Source organism: Chrysemys picta, chromosome 10, assembly GCF_011386835.1.
Source record: "Chrysemys picta bellii isolate R12L10 chromosome 10, ASM1138683v2, whole genome shotgun sequence".
Classification (NCBI taxonomy): domain Eukaryota; kingdom Metazoa; phylum Chordata; order Testudines; family Emydidae; genus Chrysemys; species Chrysemys picta.
The window spans coordinates 17825417-17843855 of NC_088800.1; the positions used below are offsets into that span (position 1 = coordinate 17825417).

General features: G+C 38.6%; 1 protein-coding gene across 10 annotated transcripts in view; it reads right to left on the reverse strand.

Annotated features, from left to right (window-relative positions):
* Positions 1-18439, reverse strand: part of ADAMTSL3 (ADAMTS like 3) — a 262575-nt gene that overhangs the window by 201711 nt on the left and 42425 nt on the right. For all 10 annotated transcript variants that reach the window (XR_010590971.1, XR_006173311.2, XM_042845687.2 and 7 more), the window contains exon 3: positions 16951-17070. Coding sequence is in view for 8 of the 10 variants with exons in the window: in XM_042845687.2 (XP_042701621.2) it covers positions 16951-17070 (120 nt within the window). In the remaining 2 variants the exon portion in view is untranslated. The remainder of the gene's footprint in view (positions 1-16950; positions 17071-18439) is intronic.

Below are 18439 nucleotides of genomic sequence, written 5' to 3' on the forward strand. Positions count from 1 at the left end.
ATTCCAACTGAGAATCAAACACACATCCTTTATTTTCAATCTGAAACTACTCTTCTAAGCAAGTCCTCAGTATTAGTAACAAAATAAAATAAAGTTGCTCTGTATGGTTTAACTTAATCCACATAATCGCATGCTGTTCAGATAACATAGGGCCCGACTGGGAGTTCTGTCTGTATCAAGAACACAGGATCAGATCCCTACAGTGAAAAACCTGACAGAAACACACAATGAGTCTGTCTTGCTTTTAAAAATATCCCAGTTCCTCGGTCCCCTTTGCACTCAGTTCCACTGCTGCCTCTCTTTTCCTCCAGCCAATTCATTTCAGTTTGTACTTAACAGATACCTGCATAAGGCTCAAGAATACATTACTTAAGCCCAAAGCCATGTGGAAGTGCCTTATAGTTAGTTGACATCATGTTCTTCCTTAAAATAATGTTATGATTCAGGCAGAAATGTTGTTTTTCTAAATGCACCTCATGTATAGTCTCTAAAGAAGTGAAAATTATTCTGAATAGAAGAACAACTAGGTTGCAGAGATGGAAGAATGTTTTACCTGAGCTGACTAGAAGCCCTAGAAACAGATGACTGAAACTTACATGAATCCTGTTAATTTCACAGCCACTCACCACTGAATAGCAGTGATGAAACTGACCAGACTTGTTAACTTGACTTGAAAATCTTCATGTTTTTGGCTTTTTGTCCCAGTTTGGGAGAACAAATATTTCCAAAACCTCAACAATTTTCATGAAGTTGAAATCAGGCTTCCTGGCCAGCTATACTTACATTCCTAAGTCACTTAGACATTCCTGAAAATTTTACCAAAGCCCCATAATTTGTAGGGCTCACATGTCACACAGGAAGTGCCTCAGTCAATGGCCAACAGCAGTTCAACATGAAACAAACAAAAAGAATGCTTACTTAAGAATGTGGCGTAAAAACCAGGGCATGGAGCACATGATCCTTTTTTGAAGAAACCAGCTCCTTCCTTGTCTGTTGTAACCATTTGAGATCTGATCTTATGGTCTCCCAACTCTTATAAGAACATAAGAATAACCATACCGGATCAGACCAATGGCCCATCTCATTCAGTATCCTGTTTTACAACAGTGGCCTTGCCAGTGCCAGATGCTTCAGAGAGAATGAACACTACAGGGCAACTATTGAGCAATCCATTCTCTGGCATCCACTCCCAGTTTCTGGCAGTGAGAAGTTTAGGGACACTCAGAGCATGGGGTGGTGTTCCTGACCATCTTGGCTAATAGCTAGATCCCTGCGCGGATACCAATTTATATCCATGGAACCACAGGACTCTCCCAGGAACCACAGTAGCGAAAGGAGCAGAACGTGGGGCCGCTGCTCCCAGGAGCCATCGCCCCACGGCATCAGCTCCTCCGGTGCAGCTGTACGGCCCCCAGCCCCTCCCACTGGGGTGGGTACCAGGCGGCTGTCCCTGGTACCCACCCGGTCACTCTCTTGTGTTCAAGCGGCGCGCATGCCCTAAGACAGGAGATGCATACACCTGTGTGGAAGAGCTGGGGGCAGGGCTGCGGCAGTACAGACGCGTCAGAAGAGCTCCCGGTGCCGGGCGTTGGTCCTGGGAGCAGCAGCCCCACATTTTGCTCCTTTTGCCGCTGTGGTTCTTGGGAGAGCCCTGCGGTTCCGCAGATACCGATTTATAGCCACGGCTATCCACATCCACGGGTATAAATTTGATTCTGCGCCGGGTTCTACTAATAGCCATTGATGGACCTGTTCTCCATGAACTTATCTGATTCTTTTTTGAACCCAGTCACGCTTTTGGCCTTCACAACATCTCCTGTCAACAAGTTCCAAATGTAGCAACTTAAGTTGTTTCTAGTCAACTCAGAAAATCTGTCTTTAGCACTTTTTTCCTAAAAGAAAAAAAAAACTAAAAGAAAAGAAACCCAGACATACCTTAAGCTCACTGAAAAGATAAGATTCTGGATATAATACCAATATGACTTCATTGAATATCTCGTAAAGCTCCAAAACAATACTAGAAGAAAGTTTATATATAAAGTATGAGGCATCTGCCAAAATGAAAGCAAAAACCTAGCAAACAGTATTTCAGATATGTTGATATATTGTGTATGGTCAGTTTCACTGTCCTTTCCTATGCTGTAGGCCGAAATCTTGAATACCAATCTTATTAAACTACAACTCTGAATTTATCCACTATATGTAACATTCCAGATGTTGTACCAGCTGGGAACAGGCCCTTAGGCCATCTTAGTTGATCTCTTAGTCACTTTCCAGCTTTTGCCAGGCATTCTTCCAAAAATATGAGGGAAAGTGTTAAAAACAGATGTCAGAATTAATGTTTTTTTCTTAGTGGTAGGAAATAGAGAAAACTTGCACCCACACCTATTTTATGAAATATGAATGTTGTCAACAACCATAAGTTAATTTAAAATTAAATCATAACACAGTAAACTTAATTCTTACAGTGCTTTTTTGATAACAGGCCAGTCTCCATCAGTCTGTTCTTTGAAAATATTACACAGTCATTTGGATTTTTTCATTAAGTTGGAGAAAACCTCTGATGTTGTCAATGCACAAAAAGAAATGTATATCCCTCATTCTAAAAAAACAAAAGTAGCATAAAATGTAAAATGTAGACTAGAATGACTGTGATTCACTATAAGCTTTATGAGAATGCTTAAATAACCATACATTATTAAACTAGTCTTGTGCATTGCTATATTGTGTGTAAAAGAAAGCATGATGGACATAATCACGCAAGATGAGTTATTTCAACTTTCACTCACTACAACGTGAGTGGAAGGTGCTTGGTTCCTCCCAGGAGATGCTTGCTATCGTCAGGTATGGATCTGATGGGAGTTTTGCCGTGTACTTCAAAAGGACTTAATTGAGAACTACACCTTGATCCCTGAATCACTTCTCCAAGTGTGTAACTTATGTGAACAGTCCCACTGATGTCAATGGGACTACTCACATGAATTAAGTTATACATGTGCATAAAAGTATTTTCAGGGTCAGTTCGTAGACAGTCAGGTTTTGGGGGCAGGGACCATCTGTTCTATATGGTCTGTATACAATCCTAAAAACATTCTGTTCACACTCACAGAAGTACTTAACAAAACCATGCAGAATGAATCTTCTGACAGACTTCAGCAAAAACTTTGTGCCCTATATAGTACTTTAAGTCTGCCTTGCAGCATATTTAAAAGGATGATTTGGGATGTGATTCGAAACTGCAGAGCTCTATACCCTGCTTTGGGACAATTTTTACACTGTCTCTTTGTACCTAAAGATTGGGCCCAATCTTTTAAATAGGGTTGCCACCTTTCTAATGGCTGGTAACTGGACCCCGAAGGCCCCACCCCGCTCTGCTTCTTCCCCCACAAGGCACCACCCCCATCACTCACAGGGTCTTCATCAGCACAGCCGAGGCTGCCTTGCCCACTACCTGCAGGCTGCACAGGGCCACGCGCCACCGTGAGTTGCACAGGTAGCCTGGCCCCAGAGGTGGAGTGGCTGCTGCTGTTGCGACACCTCCTTCCTTCTGCTTAGGGTTGCCATCTTTTCAACAGATCAATAAAAACAGGACAACTGGGCTTGTCAAATGGCATCCGGACACACAAGCCGAAACCCAGACTGTCTGGGTGAAAACAGGACGGGTGGCAACCCTACTTTTAAACCAATTCTGTGATATAGTCTACTAAAAGACAGCAAGTCAATTTGACAGGAACATTGGATAGACAAGACTTTCACTCCCTCCCTTCATATTCATTAGAACACAGAGCTGAAAATATGAGAAAAACAGAACATTTTCTAGCCTTAACATTAAAGCAGCAGAGGAGAATGAACATTAACTGGCAGATTCATGGCAAAAAGTATAAAAAAAATTGCAGAAGGAACAAAACTTCTCTTTGAATTGGAATGATAAAAAGGGAACAGCAGGCTTTGATTTAGCCCAAATAGTAAAATTTGCTCTTTAGGAACCAGTTCTGTTATGTATATTCACCTAGAATATTATCTTGCTATTGCAAATAGACACCTCCCCTCCACACATACAAAACAACATTTAAGGTGGCAGAATTGGGGTTTCAGAACATAATATTTACTCATAAGAGAATACATTTTGTACCATCTACTATTACTATCCAAAAGGCCAAATTACAAAAAACTGCCTTTAAGCCAGTGCATCCTATTACAAATATTGACATATATTTTTAAGTATTTAATTTTTGCAGTGTAAGCAATATGTGAAGCAAGTCTATTTTTGTAGGTGGTGTAACAACAAGAAGTATTCTGTTACAGTGCCTCGTACTGAAGTTAGAAGAGTTGGCTGAGGGAGTGGGGTTTGTTACAACAGCTTAACTGCATACAAAATTAAAAGCACTCAGAAGAACTTCACTGATCCACAGGATACATAAATAATACAAAACATTATTCAGTTTCACTAAAGATGCAATAGGAGATTACTAAAGAGAGGTCTATTTTGCTAAGACTTCATAATGTGCTGTGGCATAGCATGCAAATAATGAAGTAGCAAATCATTAGAACTAACATTATCAAAACTTAGTACATTTCATGATTTGTGCGTGTTTGGTCACTTACTTGCTAATTAAGAAAATTCTATTATTGTTAAGGAATCTGTCCATCATTGGTGCAACTTAGTGAGGTTTTTCTATGTGATGTGTTTTTCCTACAGCTTTTTGCATTTATTGCATCAGATTTGAAAATAGCTAAGGGTCTTTCCCTGAAGAGTAATGAAACAATAGGGGTGTTCATGTTCTCTAGTATTTATCCAATTTTTCACTAACTGCTTAACCTGGCATTAGACAATATTTCTGTTGGTGTATCTGTAAAACCTCAGTGCCTGATCCTGACCCCACTGAAGTCAGTGGCAAAACTCCCATTGACTTTAATGGTGTTGGGCCTGAACCAAAGCCTATTAAAATAAATGGGAGTTTTTGGATCAAGGCCTAAATCAGCAAGCAAAGAGAAACCTATAGATTTCTGACTACACTCACAACCATCTCCTGCAGGTTAATTTAAAAGCTACACTTCAGCAAATTTTTGCTATTGAGCCTAATCAGTCACAAATTATCTTGCCTGTACTTCATAAACTGGGAAAGCAGTTGCCCATCCTCCAACCCACCCCATGGATGGGTCCCATTACAATTTTTGCGGTGGGAATAGTCAACTATAGTCTTTTTCTGTGCTCAGAAAGGGACTTTTTGACCCTCTCTCTGAGCATCTGTCAAAAAATAGGTAGGGGCTTTAGACACCACATAACAGGAGTGTTGTCTCAAACTGAGAAACTTGTTTATAAAGCAACTTAACATTTTAGCATGTATGGAATTATGAGGAAAGGAAGGGAGTGGCTGCTTTAAATCACATTGTGACTGGATCACTGGTTACATTCACAAAGACATATTATTACAGTATTAATAGGTAACACAGCAGCTGCTGAGAACTGGGAAATAAAGAATGCAATCCCCTTTTTACTCTTATATTAGCAGCACTTTAGTATTTCATGTTACAAAACCTAGTACAGTTTATGGTTGATATTAAGAGCATTAAAAGGCTCAGAATGCCTCTTAGTCTATGTTGACATGTATCACAACGTGTAATCCTTGGTAAATGTTGAAAATAATAATAAGAAACACAGATGTCAACAACTACTAAAATTAATCCAATAAGGAGAAGATCCACTCAGATATCTACGTTTAGTGTTTTGGCTATTTCCACCAAAATCTTTAACTAGTGTATGTAATCCTCCTTCTGGCCAAACAGCTTTTGAAGACTCTGAGCCAGTGTAAATAAATCAAAATCACTGTCAATGTTGACAATTATTTTTATGATGGTGTGGAGTAAAATAAATGTTTTAAGTGGCAAAACTACCATACATTAGTTGCAATTAATGGGTCTGTCCCATGGCTGGTTCATTATACAGGTATTAACAATATCTGCCACTTTAACTATTTCTAGAAATAGTCAATGAATGCAGATTAATAAAAGAATGTATCTGTAGAATTAGTAGCAGATATAAATTGAACAGGACTTTGTTTAGCTTCTAGCATTTGGAAATCAACATGACATGCAATATGTACCATAAATTTACTTGCCAATGTAAGCAGAGTCAGGATGAGCTCTACCCTGACATCGGGTGATGAATTGTGGCGAGTTGTGCAAAAGAACTTCAGGGGCTGATCTTGTTTGCATAGGCACACCCACCCTGCCTAGCATGAACCCACAGCAGATCAAATGGTCACTTTGGCTGCTGTGAGATCCCCAGTTTCTCTGTTATTGGGGCATGAAAAATAAAAAGTGTTGTTACCCTGATTATGTGAATCAAGGCCAGTGGAACTGTTTTATGACAGAGGGACTCGCCCTCAACTAAGTAGCACTCGCTAGACAAGGGACATGGGTTCCAAAACCCAGTGAATTGAGAGAGGCTGGAGACAGGTATTTGTACCTGGTGGTGTGGGCCTCTTTTAAGAGCCTGAAACACCAATTCCACCGTCTCATCTCTCCACTGTTGAATATCAGAGCTAATTTTGAATCCATTAGGAATCTAGTTGCAGGCTGCTAAGCTGAATTCATTTTGGGCCAATGGTGCATCAGCACTAGGGCGCCCCTTCTACAAGCTGAAATCACTGAGTGCTGAGTTAACTAGTGGGGGGGCCTGAAGATATATTGTTAAGAGTTTGTGGGATGGCTGGAGCGGCTCACGGGATGGCTGGTGGAGTGGAGCGGCTCGTGGTGAAGGCTGCAGCAGAACCCCATGGAGAGGCAGGGCAGTCTGCCTCAGATCACGTAAGGTGCCCCTTAACACCCCACACCCCTCCCCCATTTCCACCCAGGCTGGGGGGTAAAACTCTGCAGATAAACTTTTGAACTCTGGGGCTGTATTGACCAGGGACAGAGACGTTTGGGGTGTTTGGACTTTTGGGACTTTGGGTGATTTTTGGGTTGCTGGACTTAAGAACCAAAGGGAAAGGACACGGCCCAATGAACCCTAGTTGTGGTGTTTTCCCAATTTAATGCTGATGTCATTTACCTCATGTTATTAAAAATTTTCTGCTACACCGAGACTCTGTGCTTGTGAGAGGGGAAGTATTGACTTTTTGAGGCGCCCAGGGGTGTGTGTAAGATTTTCCCAGGTCACTGGGTGGGGACTCGAGCTGGTTTTGTGTTACGTTGTTGGGAGGGGACCCCAATGTACTGAACCCGGCCCTTGCTGCTATCAACTTGGCCTGGCAGAAGGGTTACACCATGATGGGAGAGACATTGAAAGGATAATTGCAGATTCAATGTGAATGTAAGGAAATTTTTCCACATAACCATACGCACTATTTTATTTAAATTATCCAGACTATCTTGCAAAGCAATGAGATTATATCAGATGAAATGTCTTCAGCATGGTGAATTCTGCAAGGCCACAATTGCACTCAGAATCCTTCTTGAGCCAAATTAACCAAAGCATCTTCAGAGTTGTTTTTACACTAAGTATTTATAGGTTTAGCACGTCGCTAACATACAGTAGCTACTACAGAATCTCACAGCAACTCTAAATGTTCTCTGTGATGAGAACAGACCAGAAAAAAAATCAAATTAAACATACATATTTTTGTTAAAACACTCAGCTATTAAATAATTATTTTACTTGATAATTTGTGTAATTTTTCAGACAGCTTTTAAACAGTTTATCCTTATTATTTAAAAATAAAATGTAATCTATGTTTTTCATGACTGAGAAAAAATAGCCAAAAATAAACCTGTGCAAAGCTATTGCTACAAAATGTATCTATACCATTTTAGTAACAGAACTGTGCTAATAAGTTGATTATAGGCAGATAAAGTCCATTGACATATTAATGTCTCCTCTCCATGCAGAGCCCAAAGAATGTCTTTCCTTGAGATACAAATACAGCTTCAAATGACATGTTTGCTGCAGTACTTGAAGTATATCTTTTCTGAATTAGAAGCATCCCTGTGCTACTGTATTTCAATGAACTCTCAATGATAGATGAGAACAGTGTTGTGTCAGAACTGTTTAAGCAAGGGATCTCTTCAGCTAGCTCCAGCCTTTTTAGCGTCTTAATTTAGAAGGGAAAAGCTAAACCTTCATCAATGTCACAATTCTTGGATAAGTACATGAGCCAACTGGGAGGGAGGAGGGGAAAATGTGCTAATTACCTTGTACAAATCTGAAAATAATGCTTCTGTGCAATGCTAAAGAGGGTTTAACAATTTTTACATTTCACTCTATTTATTCATCTTTCAGTCAACGAGGTCATGTAAAAGGTCTGGTATATACGTTGTTAATTTAAATCAGATGTTTTCTTTGTTACTAACTGATTATAACAGAAAAATAAAAAACTTCAAGATGGATTTATTTTCATGTGGACCATTTTCTGGTAGCTCTTAGAGAATTAAAGTGCTAATCTAAAAATTCAACTAGGAATTTAAAAACAATTTGTGAGTTATAAATAGAAAGCCTTGAAATTGGGAAAAAAATAGTAAAGTGGATTAAAAAAAAAGTGAAAAATTCACAGTAAGCACAGAAGAGGATGGAGACATAAACAGACAGACAAGAGATGAAGGGTTCTGTCCTACTGCAGACCCTACTTATGAGAATAGTCCTGACACATGCACATTCCTGGGTGGATCCTGCAGATTCCCTTCTCATGTAACTCATGTGTTTCAGTGACATTACTAGCATGAGTAGAGATCTGCAGGATCAACCCATTCGGGGAGAGACAGGGCAAAAGAGAGAGAAACACACACACACACACACACACACACACACACACAAACTCAGATTACACACGAACATCTATTTTCAAAATAAAATTAGACCTCAAATACAACCCAGAAATACAATTTATTGTTGAAAATAAAATTAACCAAACAAGGAAAATACTAAAATGGACAAAAAGATCAGAAAATAATATGTTTTAATAATCCAATTGTGTTCCCCCTGTTAAAAAATAAATCTAAATCAGCTGTCATAACTAAAATGTTTCTTCTCATTTTAGGGCCTGATCCTATTCCCGCTCAAGTCAATGACCCAATCCTGGGCTGTGCCCAAGATGTTCTAAGCACAGTGCAGGATATGGCATATCGAGGGGGGGAAAAAAAAAGCTAACTTTATGCCACCCTCATTCGTCCTCTTCCCCCCTCTACCCTGATCCTGAACCAGCTGGAGTCAGTTGGTCCCTTGTGTAAATTAGAGCAGCCTCAGAGACCCAATGAGCCCTTCCAGCATCCAAGAACTGTTACAGAGCAGGGAAGTCTTGGCCATGCTCCTTTCTTCCCAGACAAGCCCTCTCTGGGAAGCACCTGGAGAAAGTTAATGCAGGAGCTGCTCTGGCAGCTCCATGCTATGGGGAACCTCCACCACTAGCTGGGTAAAGACAATTATCTCAACCACAATAAGGCCAAGTTTCTGATCCAAAACTGACTTCAAACAGGAACAAACTCTTACTTGCTGTTTGTGGCAGGTATTTAATTAACCAAACCTTAAATAATATAGTTTATAACTGGCTAAGTATATTTTCAAGCAGGCATAGGGTTTTCCTGATCAAATTACATGATAATTTTCAAACTCTATGTCAAGGCACTGATCTTGCAAAGGGACCTGTGCAGAGGCCCACTGGCTGCAGTGCATAAGGGTCCACCTGCACTGATCTTTTTTCCCCAGAGTGAGAACTTATACAGTAACACTAGGTTTGGAAGCCCTTCCCTTCCCTCCATTGTCTGACCCCCTATAACTTCCCACAGCGGTGAAAATTTAAAATTAATAAAAATTGAAAATTATGCTTAAAAATAAACACCAATATTATCTGTCAACATTTTTTTAAAATTACAATTGAATTCTGCCAAACCTAAGTAACATGAACAAAACCAAACCAAGAAAAGTCTCTGCTTACTATATGTGGCATTCATAGTATAAACTGCAAACAATAAAACCCTTGAACCTAAACATGTTAGTCAGAGCTTAAGGAGTTACCAATCCATAATCCACTTTGCCAAAAGAACTAACATTTGTTAAAAAAAAAGAGTATTTAGCTCATCAATCTATCATGCAAAGAATATGCTACTACTGCTTTAATTACTCAAGTATAAGCTAGCTACAAACTACCTACAACTGGGTAACTGAAATGCAGCCAACCAGTTAGCCTAAACAAACGTAAACACAACTAAAATTTCAAACAAAGCTATCATGTTTGATTTATAGTATATCAACTCATGAGACAAGATCTGCCTTGAACTGTAAGTAATTTCCATTTGTCTTTCATCGATGCCTCCCAGCCCCAACTCCTGACTCCCCAAATCAAAAACACATTTCAGATGATTAAGGAACTAAAATTCTTTATTCAAATATTTAAATGATTTTCTTTAAATTCAGAAAAACACTAGTGACAAACAAACAGAAAACAAACCTAAAAAAACAGAGAGTAAAGGAAAGGGAAAAGAGACGTCAATATAAATGAGCACCTAAAATCATCCTAAATTAAATTTCACAAACCATGCAACACCTATTCATGTTTATATATTTACACAGCTTTACCAATATACGAACTTATTCAACTCCCTTTGAAGTCTGAGGAGCCATCAATATGCCAATCTCTTCATAAGCCACCCTGAAGAAGAATTTCTGGAAAAATGCACCAGGAAACCAATGCTGTATCTGAGATACATCAAAGATATTTTCATTGTCTGGACAGACAACTTAAACTCACTCAGATTTCCACCACAATTTCAACAACCACCACCCATCCATTAAACTCTCTGTGGAACACTGCCACACTAGCATCAACTTCCTGGACACCACAATCAGCTTCAACAATGGAACCCTCCAGACAATCATATACAAGAAACCCACGGATCAACACACCTACCTTCATAGATCCAGTCATCACTCCAAACAAACCAAGAGATCTGTTATCTACAGCCAGGCACTCAGATACCACAGAATATGCTCAGAGGAGAAAGTCCAGGATATATACCTCAACACACTCAGAACTGCTTTCACCAAACAAGAACATGCCACCTGAGAAGTACATAGCATCATGGAACGGGCCACACAAATACCCTGAGAGAACCTGATTCAATACAGAAATAAACCCCCCTCCAACCAGACACCCTTAGTTGTCATCTACCACCCCAAACTGGAACCCATACCAGATATCAAACAACTACAACCCATACTCAATGGGGACTCCATCCTGAAAGAAATTTTTCCTAAACCTCCTCTTCTGACCTTCAAACAACCCCCCAACCTCATCATCAGACGCAAGCTCCCTACTGACCAGGACACACCAACTCAAAGCGGCATCAGATCCTGCAGAACAACCGATGCAAAACCTGAAGGCGTGTTAATGGGTCACTTCACCTTGAACGGTCCATTGAAATGTGTTAATTATGTATGCTAAACAATCTGTTTAGCTGTGACACTCAGAGTAAGTTTCCTAGACCTGAAGAAGAGCTCTGTGTAAGCTCAAAAGCTTGTCTCTCTCACCACCAGAAGTAAGTCCAGTAAAAGACATCTCATCCACCTTGTCTCTCTAATATCTTGGGACGGACACAGCTACAACAACACTGCATACATATAATCTTGTATGTTATACAGTAAATACAAATCTGTTGCTAACTGCCCATGGACACATTAGAAGTAAGAGCTGGCAAATGAGGATTTACATCAGTTCATTAAATTTCATGTTAAGGCCAAAGGTATATAGCTAGCTTCAAAACGTGTTTGAAAACATGTACTAATGCACTATAAACACAGAAGTGGGGCCCATGGTTTCACTGGAGAGAATAGGAGTCCAACCGAGAGATAATGCAATTTCACCTATTCTTATTGAACAAGCTGTGGTCACTGATCTCAGATTCTGATCTCAGTTGCACCAGTGAAAATCCAGAATAACTCTTATGAAGTTATTCCAATTTTACCCCACTGCAAGTGAGACCTATCACATTGTTTTCTGTGTTTTACTATGGATTACAGCATCTCAAAAGCATTGTGTTATTACATGAACCTTAGCTTAATATGTACTTGGAAGAGTAAAAGGAGCTCAGATATTCTTCTCTTGACATCCTTGAGATCCTCCAGGTCCTGGGTTGCATGGCCTTTTTGTACCATCTTTTTAATATCATTCCAAAAGTTTTATTTTACAAGTCAGCCAGGATGTGTGTCCTCTTGGAGGACCAGGCATACATAGGCATATTTCAGTCTCCCTAGTGCGACCTGCACCCCATGGCAGATTTCTTTTGCTTGCAAATCCAACTTGTATATTGCAACATGTACTGGAAACAGACACACTGGCCTCCATTTCACCTGGAGCATCCAAACACACTCTCTGAACTCTCCAAGTGCAGATTTCCATTATACTGATTTCTTGCTGGGTGATTTCTCATGAATCTAATATTTACCATCTTTTCTGCTCAAAGTTTTTGAAGATTTGTTTAGAAACACTATTTCCTTGCCAAGATTTGACAGTTTAGCTCCACATCTGATGCCAAAATCATGACTCTTGTTAGCAGTTTAAGATGACACATATCAAAAACTTAGAAGATGCAAGATCCATTAGAGGCAAAGAAGTCAAGAAAGCCTTTTCCTCACTTAACAAGGGAAGATACCCTCTTTATTCAAAATCTGTCAGACCCAACCAATCAAAGAGGGAAGGTGCTTCAAATAGTTTTTGACCAACCAAATTCTCACTGCTGTCTTTGTTGGTGGTCTGTCATATGGAATGGTTTTAATACTTGGAAGCAGCACCTCAAGTGTCAGAAAACAAGAACATTTTATTTCTGAAAGAAAACTTTCCAGTACTACTAGTATTTTGGAAAAAAAATATTTCCTTGTAGTAGATTAAAAGGTGAGAAGCCAAAAAAAACCCCAGCAAAGTAAACTATTCCTTATGGCAAAGTACAACTAGCATCTCAAAATGGGATGTGTTAAAAAAAAAAAAAAAAAGCAAAAGCAAATTCAGAGTGAAAGGAAAGAAGTAAAGTTTTCTTTCTGGTCTGGCATGTCTCAGGGCAAGCAAGATCTTTGGCCACATACCAAAATTTATTTCATACTAAGTTATATTTAAATGACATTGACTCAATTGGAACTGTGGTACACAATGTACCAATGCAAGATGTAGCTTATTTAACATTCCAGGAGCTATTAGAAAATGCATCCTTCTATGTTTTAGCAAGATTCTGCTCTTGGGGAACCCTTGAATGTACTGGTTTTACTTTGTTGACTTTATTTTTCCCTGGAGATAAAAGAGAAAATGTGCTAGAAACCATGTTACGTACTCTTTTTATACAGACATTCACAAAAATATCTAACTATGGACACAGTTTCTTCTGCAATCATAGATTTCCTTAGAAAAACCATTTGATCAAACGTATTTAACAGTGGTCTTAGAAGCCATCTAAGAAAAGTACTTCATCTGCTTGTAATTCCTTAGTATACTCAGAGCAACCCAACATGTGAAAGGTTTAGTGTAATCTTGTAGAAAAATTTCAGCACACTCTTGCCAGACCAAGCCAGAACAAAACGTACTATGTTGTATATCCATATGTAATTCTGTCGGGCTAGAACAGAGTACAATGTGTTCCCATTAATACTTACTTGCTTTAAGCTTGTCTTTTAAGATAGCAAATACTATTGAATATTGAAGTAACAGCTCTATTTTACCAAGATTACTTACTAACAAAGGAATGAATGATCCAGATTAAACTGGCTCACTGCTTGAAAAATATCACACACAACAGCCAAAGAAAACTTCTTTGAAACATTCCTGTGTTTGGAGAACATAAGGAAACCAATCTTGGATCATGACGATGATGATGATGATGCTAAAACAACTGATTGCTGAACTTGTCCGTATTTTCTAACCATTAAAACGGAATACAAAATAAATACAACTCAAGATACAGACTATTTCACAGATAGTTGGGAAGGGTGGAAAATGGTGCTCCCCAGGTCAGCCAACAATGCAACCATAACAAGAATCTGACCAATATAATCATGGTTCAGATCCTACACTGGTGTATTTATATTGATGTTGATTTATACCAGCTGAGGATCTAGCCCAGAGAATTCAAAGAGAATTACCTGGTGAAGAATTTCATATTCTGCCTTTAGAGTTTCTTCCATTCCAGTATGAAATATAGAGAATTAGTACATTCAAGTTTCCAGCTTACCAAGAGGCATATGGTAAATTCTGTATTTTTTATATCTATCTATCTATAGATAGATATCTATCTTTTATCTCACACAGGTGTCTACACCTTCATAAGTGATAGTAACAGTAGCTTTAATTATTATAAATTATTTTATTTATATCACCAACCAATTCAGCCAAAGAGTTTTCCCAATCATGAAAGAGTTCTTAATTTACTCTCAGGAGGCTCAAGCCTAGAGCTGTAGCAATTACTGTTTGCATTCAACAGTTTGATATTATATTAAAAAATCCCATAGGACTGAATTCCCATGCTAAAGCACTAGTACTATTATTTGTATTGACTTTTGAGTTCTTCATTTGTAGGTCTACTATTTTAAGAGTTCCAGGAATCCAAAGTTATTTTCAAGATGACTCATTTTAATTTCTCGGGAGGAGCTGTAAATAGTATAGCATCAGACTAATTCTAAAACCAAGCCCTTTCCTGCAAGCAAGCTCCAGAGTTACATGTCGTCTGTGGAAGAACTACTCAGGTTGTTCACAGGCAGGATTTGATCCAGACCGCATTGAAGTTAATAGGAATCTTTCCACTGACTACAATGGGCCTTGGAACAGGCATTGTCAGAAATGAGCTATAGTATTCACCATATAATGTGATTGATTAAAAGTCTCCAAAATGCACTCAATTATGTTTGGATTTATTGTCTTCTTTTCTAAATATTGCTCCATTCAATGGAAGCTATTTTCATCAAAAAGTGTATAATCTTTATTGGGTTTTTTTTACAAGTTTGTCATTAAATGCAGCCTGTGCTGCAGCTGTGTTTTACTATTCTGTAAGTTATTGCTTTCCCAGGTGTTGAGTCCAGGGGACATCTCATCTAGGTACCTTCTCTATAGATCAATCAAAAGCCTCCAGGGTACCAGAAGTATGAATTACTGTACATATTTTTCAACAGTATTCAAACAAATAATTTACAGTAGTTCAGCATGTTTTCAGATTCTAACTGCTCCTTTAACTCTTCGTAAACAGATACACAGTTTTAGGCAAGAAGAGGCTACAAAGCCCATCTCAGTCTTTGCCCTTAGAGTCAGCGGTTAAACATCACAATATTTTTCCTCAAATTAGATACTGTGATGAGACCACCCTTCACAATAAAACTGGCAATCAATTGCAGACAGCATACCCAGACCTGAGGGCAAGAACTGCTCTTCTGTCACTTTACATGCATTGTTTTCTAAGGCTTGGTCTACACTAAACCCCCAAATCGAACTAAGGTACGCAACTTCAGCTACATGAATAACGTAGCTGAAGTCGACGTACCTTAGTTCGAACTTACCGCGGTCCAGACCCGGCAGGCAGGCTCCCCCGTCGACTCCGCGTACTCCTCGCGGCGAGCAGGATTACCGGAGTCGACGGGGAGCACTTCTGAGTTCGATTTATCGCGTCCAGACAAGACGCGATAAATCGAACCCAGAAGTTCGACTGCCTGCCGCCGAACCAGCGCGTAAGTATAGACAAGCCCTAAGAATCTTCCTATTTCGCTTACATTAAAAAATGTACTCTGTATGTCTACAAATGCAACTCAGACAGTTTTGATATGGAGTTCAGTGGACTTCTGGAACACATTGTGTTATGAGTAAATTTCCACAGCATGCCATACACTTCCTAGGTTTACTTTAGATCTTTTGCCAAGATTAACAGGGTTTCTTTCATGTACTTTCTGTACATTTATATCTGTATTCCATGTTTAGTATAATTTATCTATAGGGTCTGGAGAAAGCATTACTGTTTTTTAATTAAGATACAAAATTTGTTATTTTCCAGATACCCTGCTTCATCCATTACGATGCTCCCTGTATTTGTTCCTTTGCAATTCACTTTTAAAACATGCTAGGTCACTGACCTCTTAAATAAGCTAGAAATACAAAATACCAAGTAACATTCAAACAATTTATAAGATACAAAACTTCATATCCCAGTATAATTCAGCCCACTATGTTAATTCAGTTCTTTTGGTCATTTAGAAAATATAAATTGCATTCACTAATCTTTCTTTATAAAAATAGACTTTCTAAATAATAAATATTTTCTATTTCTTTTTAAAGTGACATGAAAAGTAGCAGCAAGTTTTGGGCAACTAAGCACAGAACCAGAAACTTCTGAGTTCTAATATTGGCTCTACAATTGACTGTGTAAAGTTAGAAAAATTGTCACAGAGGTGTTATGAAAATCACTTATTGTCTATATGCTGTTATACAATTGTAAAGCATTAACATACAAACAAGTTTCCCCTGTGAAAAGTCATGTAGAATTTAATGAAATATGATTTCAGTCATTTTTTTAAATATCTCAGTAGACATCTTCCTTAATAGAAATTTATATCCCTGTTATAGAATTCTTTTAGATAGTCCAAATGACCCACAGAAAGGATACCAATTGTTATTAGTTGCATGTATTTTAGAATACTTCTGTAGTAATCTATTAAATATCCTCACAACATTATAGAGTTCCTCTCTATTAAACTCTAAGACTTTTCCAAAAGTTTTGTTTTATTTCTACAAAGTGTTGTTTAATTTCTACAATTAACTGCTCTAATTTTGCTTCTTGTTTAATGTGTGATCATTTGATTCACCGTATTCCAACCTGATGCACCATCCCAAGGCAATACAAAATGAATGATTGATTTGTTTCACAGGAACATTCAAACAATTCACTCTGGAGTGAATCCGACAAAGCTCTATTGTTTTTACGTACAGCAATACTGACCTGATCATCATAGCGGTAAATGAGGAATTGTTCTCCTGTTGTATCTTCAAGAAAACTCCCCTGTGGAGAAAGTGCAAACTCAGGCAAGAAGTACGCCCCTTGCGCCTGCTCTGCTTTGATCTGTAAGAGATACAAAGAGGTCACTTTAGGGTGTCTAGTGACAAGCACCAAAACTTTCAAACACGACATGCACACAATTTTATGCACAATTTTGCGCACAGGATTTTGAACATTTAGTCCTGAGTATATGTGATGAGAATGTTACAAACAGGCTGATAGTTGCTACCAGCTTGATTTTTCGATGGTTGACTTGAAATGGAAGTATCAATTATAGGATAAGTAACCTTAATGACCTTAACCGTAACCTATCAGAAATAGACACCCAACATATAGTAATGGTCTACAAAATTTCGAAAACATTCCACAGATTTCTAACACTAATTCTCTCGATTGAATGGAAGAGAGCCATGATCCTTTGCAAAGAGGCTGAAGCCTGCAACCTGTCTCATAGCAGTGCTGTGACCACATCACTGGCAAAGTAGTCTGGACTCTGGAGAACCTTACATTGCTACTGCTTTCCATGAACCCATTCTGCAGTGAAGAGGGGATGACAGTTGCTCAGGCTATAAACCCCATCACATATCAAGAGCACTAAGTTAATTTAATTGTTTTAAATTAAGGAATCATATAACTAGAAATTGTTTGTAAAAAGCATGTCTAGAATCGGGACAATGGTAGTGCTTTAAAAGAGTGTTAGTAAACAGGATTTTAAACAGGGCTTCAGACCTCGTGTAGATAGGGCAAGATATGATTATGTGTGTGTTAGCTGGTCATGGTCAACTCAGGGTTCCCACTAAAGTCCATCATACAAATAAACATAGTTTTCAGTAATGCTTCAGTCAAGCCAGCTACTTTTGGAGGTCTCCTCGTGCTGGCTCCAATATGCCCACAGCAGTCACAACCTTTGACATGTTTAGTATGACCCTGATCCTGATCTTTTGACGTCACTGATAGATTTTCCATTGATCCATCTTATATGAGAATATAGGAATAAAGGAGAAGAGTGTAATCTAGTGATGTGAGCAAAGTATTGGTGGCTAAGAACAGTGCTCTTGGATAAATTACTTAACATTTCTACCTCAATTTCCCCAGGTTTAAACTGTGGATAACGACATTCACTGACCTACTTTACAACAGTGTTGTGGAGGTTAATTATATTTGTACAATGCTTTGAAAGTGAGCAGTGCTAAGTGTTGTTATAAATCGCTAACATTTTGGAAAGAGTTGCCGAGCTCAGGGATAGAAGAGAATCCAAATTATTCCACCACACTTCCCAGAAAAAGGTCTATAACATACTGTTGCTTAATTTCCCATAAACAAGTTTGCCAGAAGGATATGCAGTGATTAACTAACTTGTGTTTCCCATCTTTATAAGGTAAATATTTAAACTACAAAGCATTCAGACATATATCATTAAGCTTTGAATATA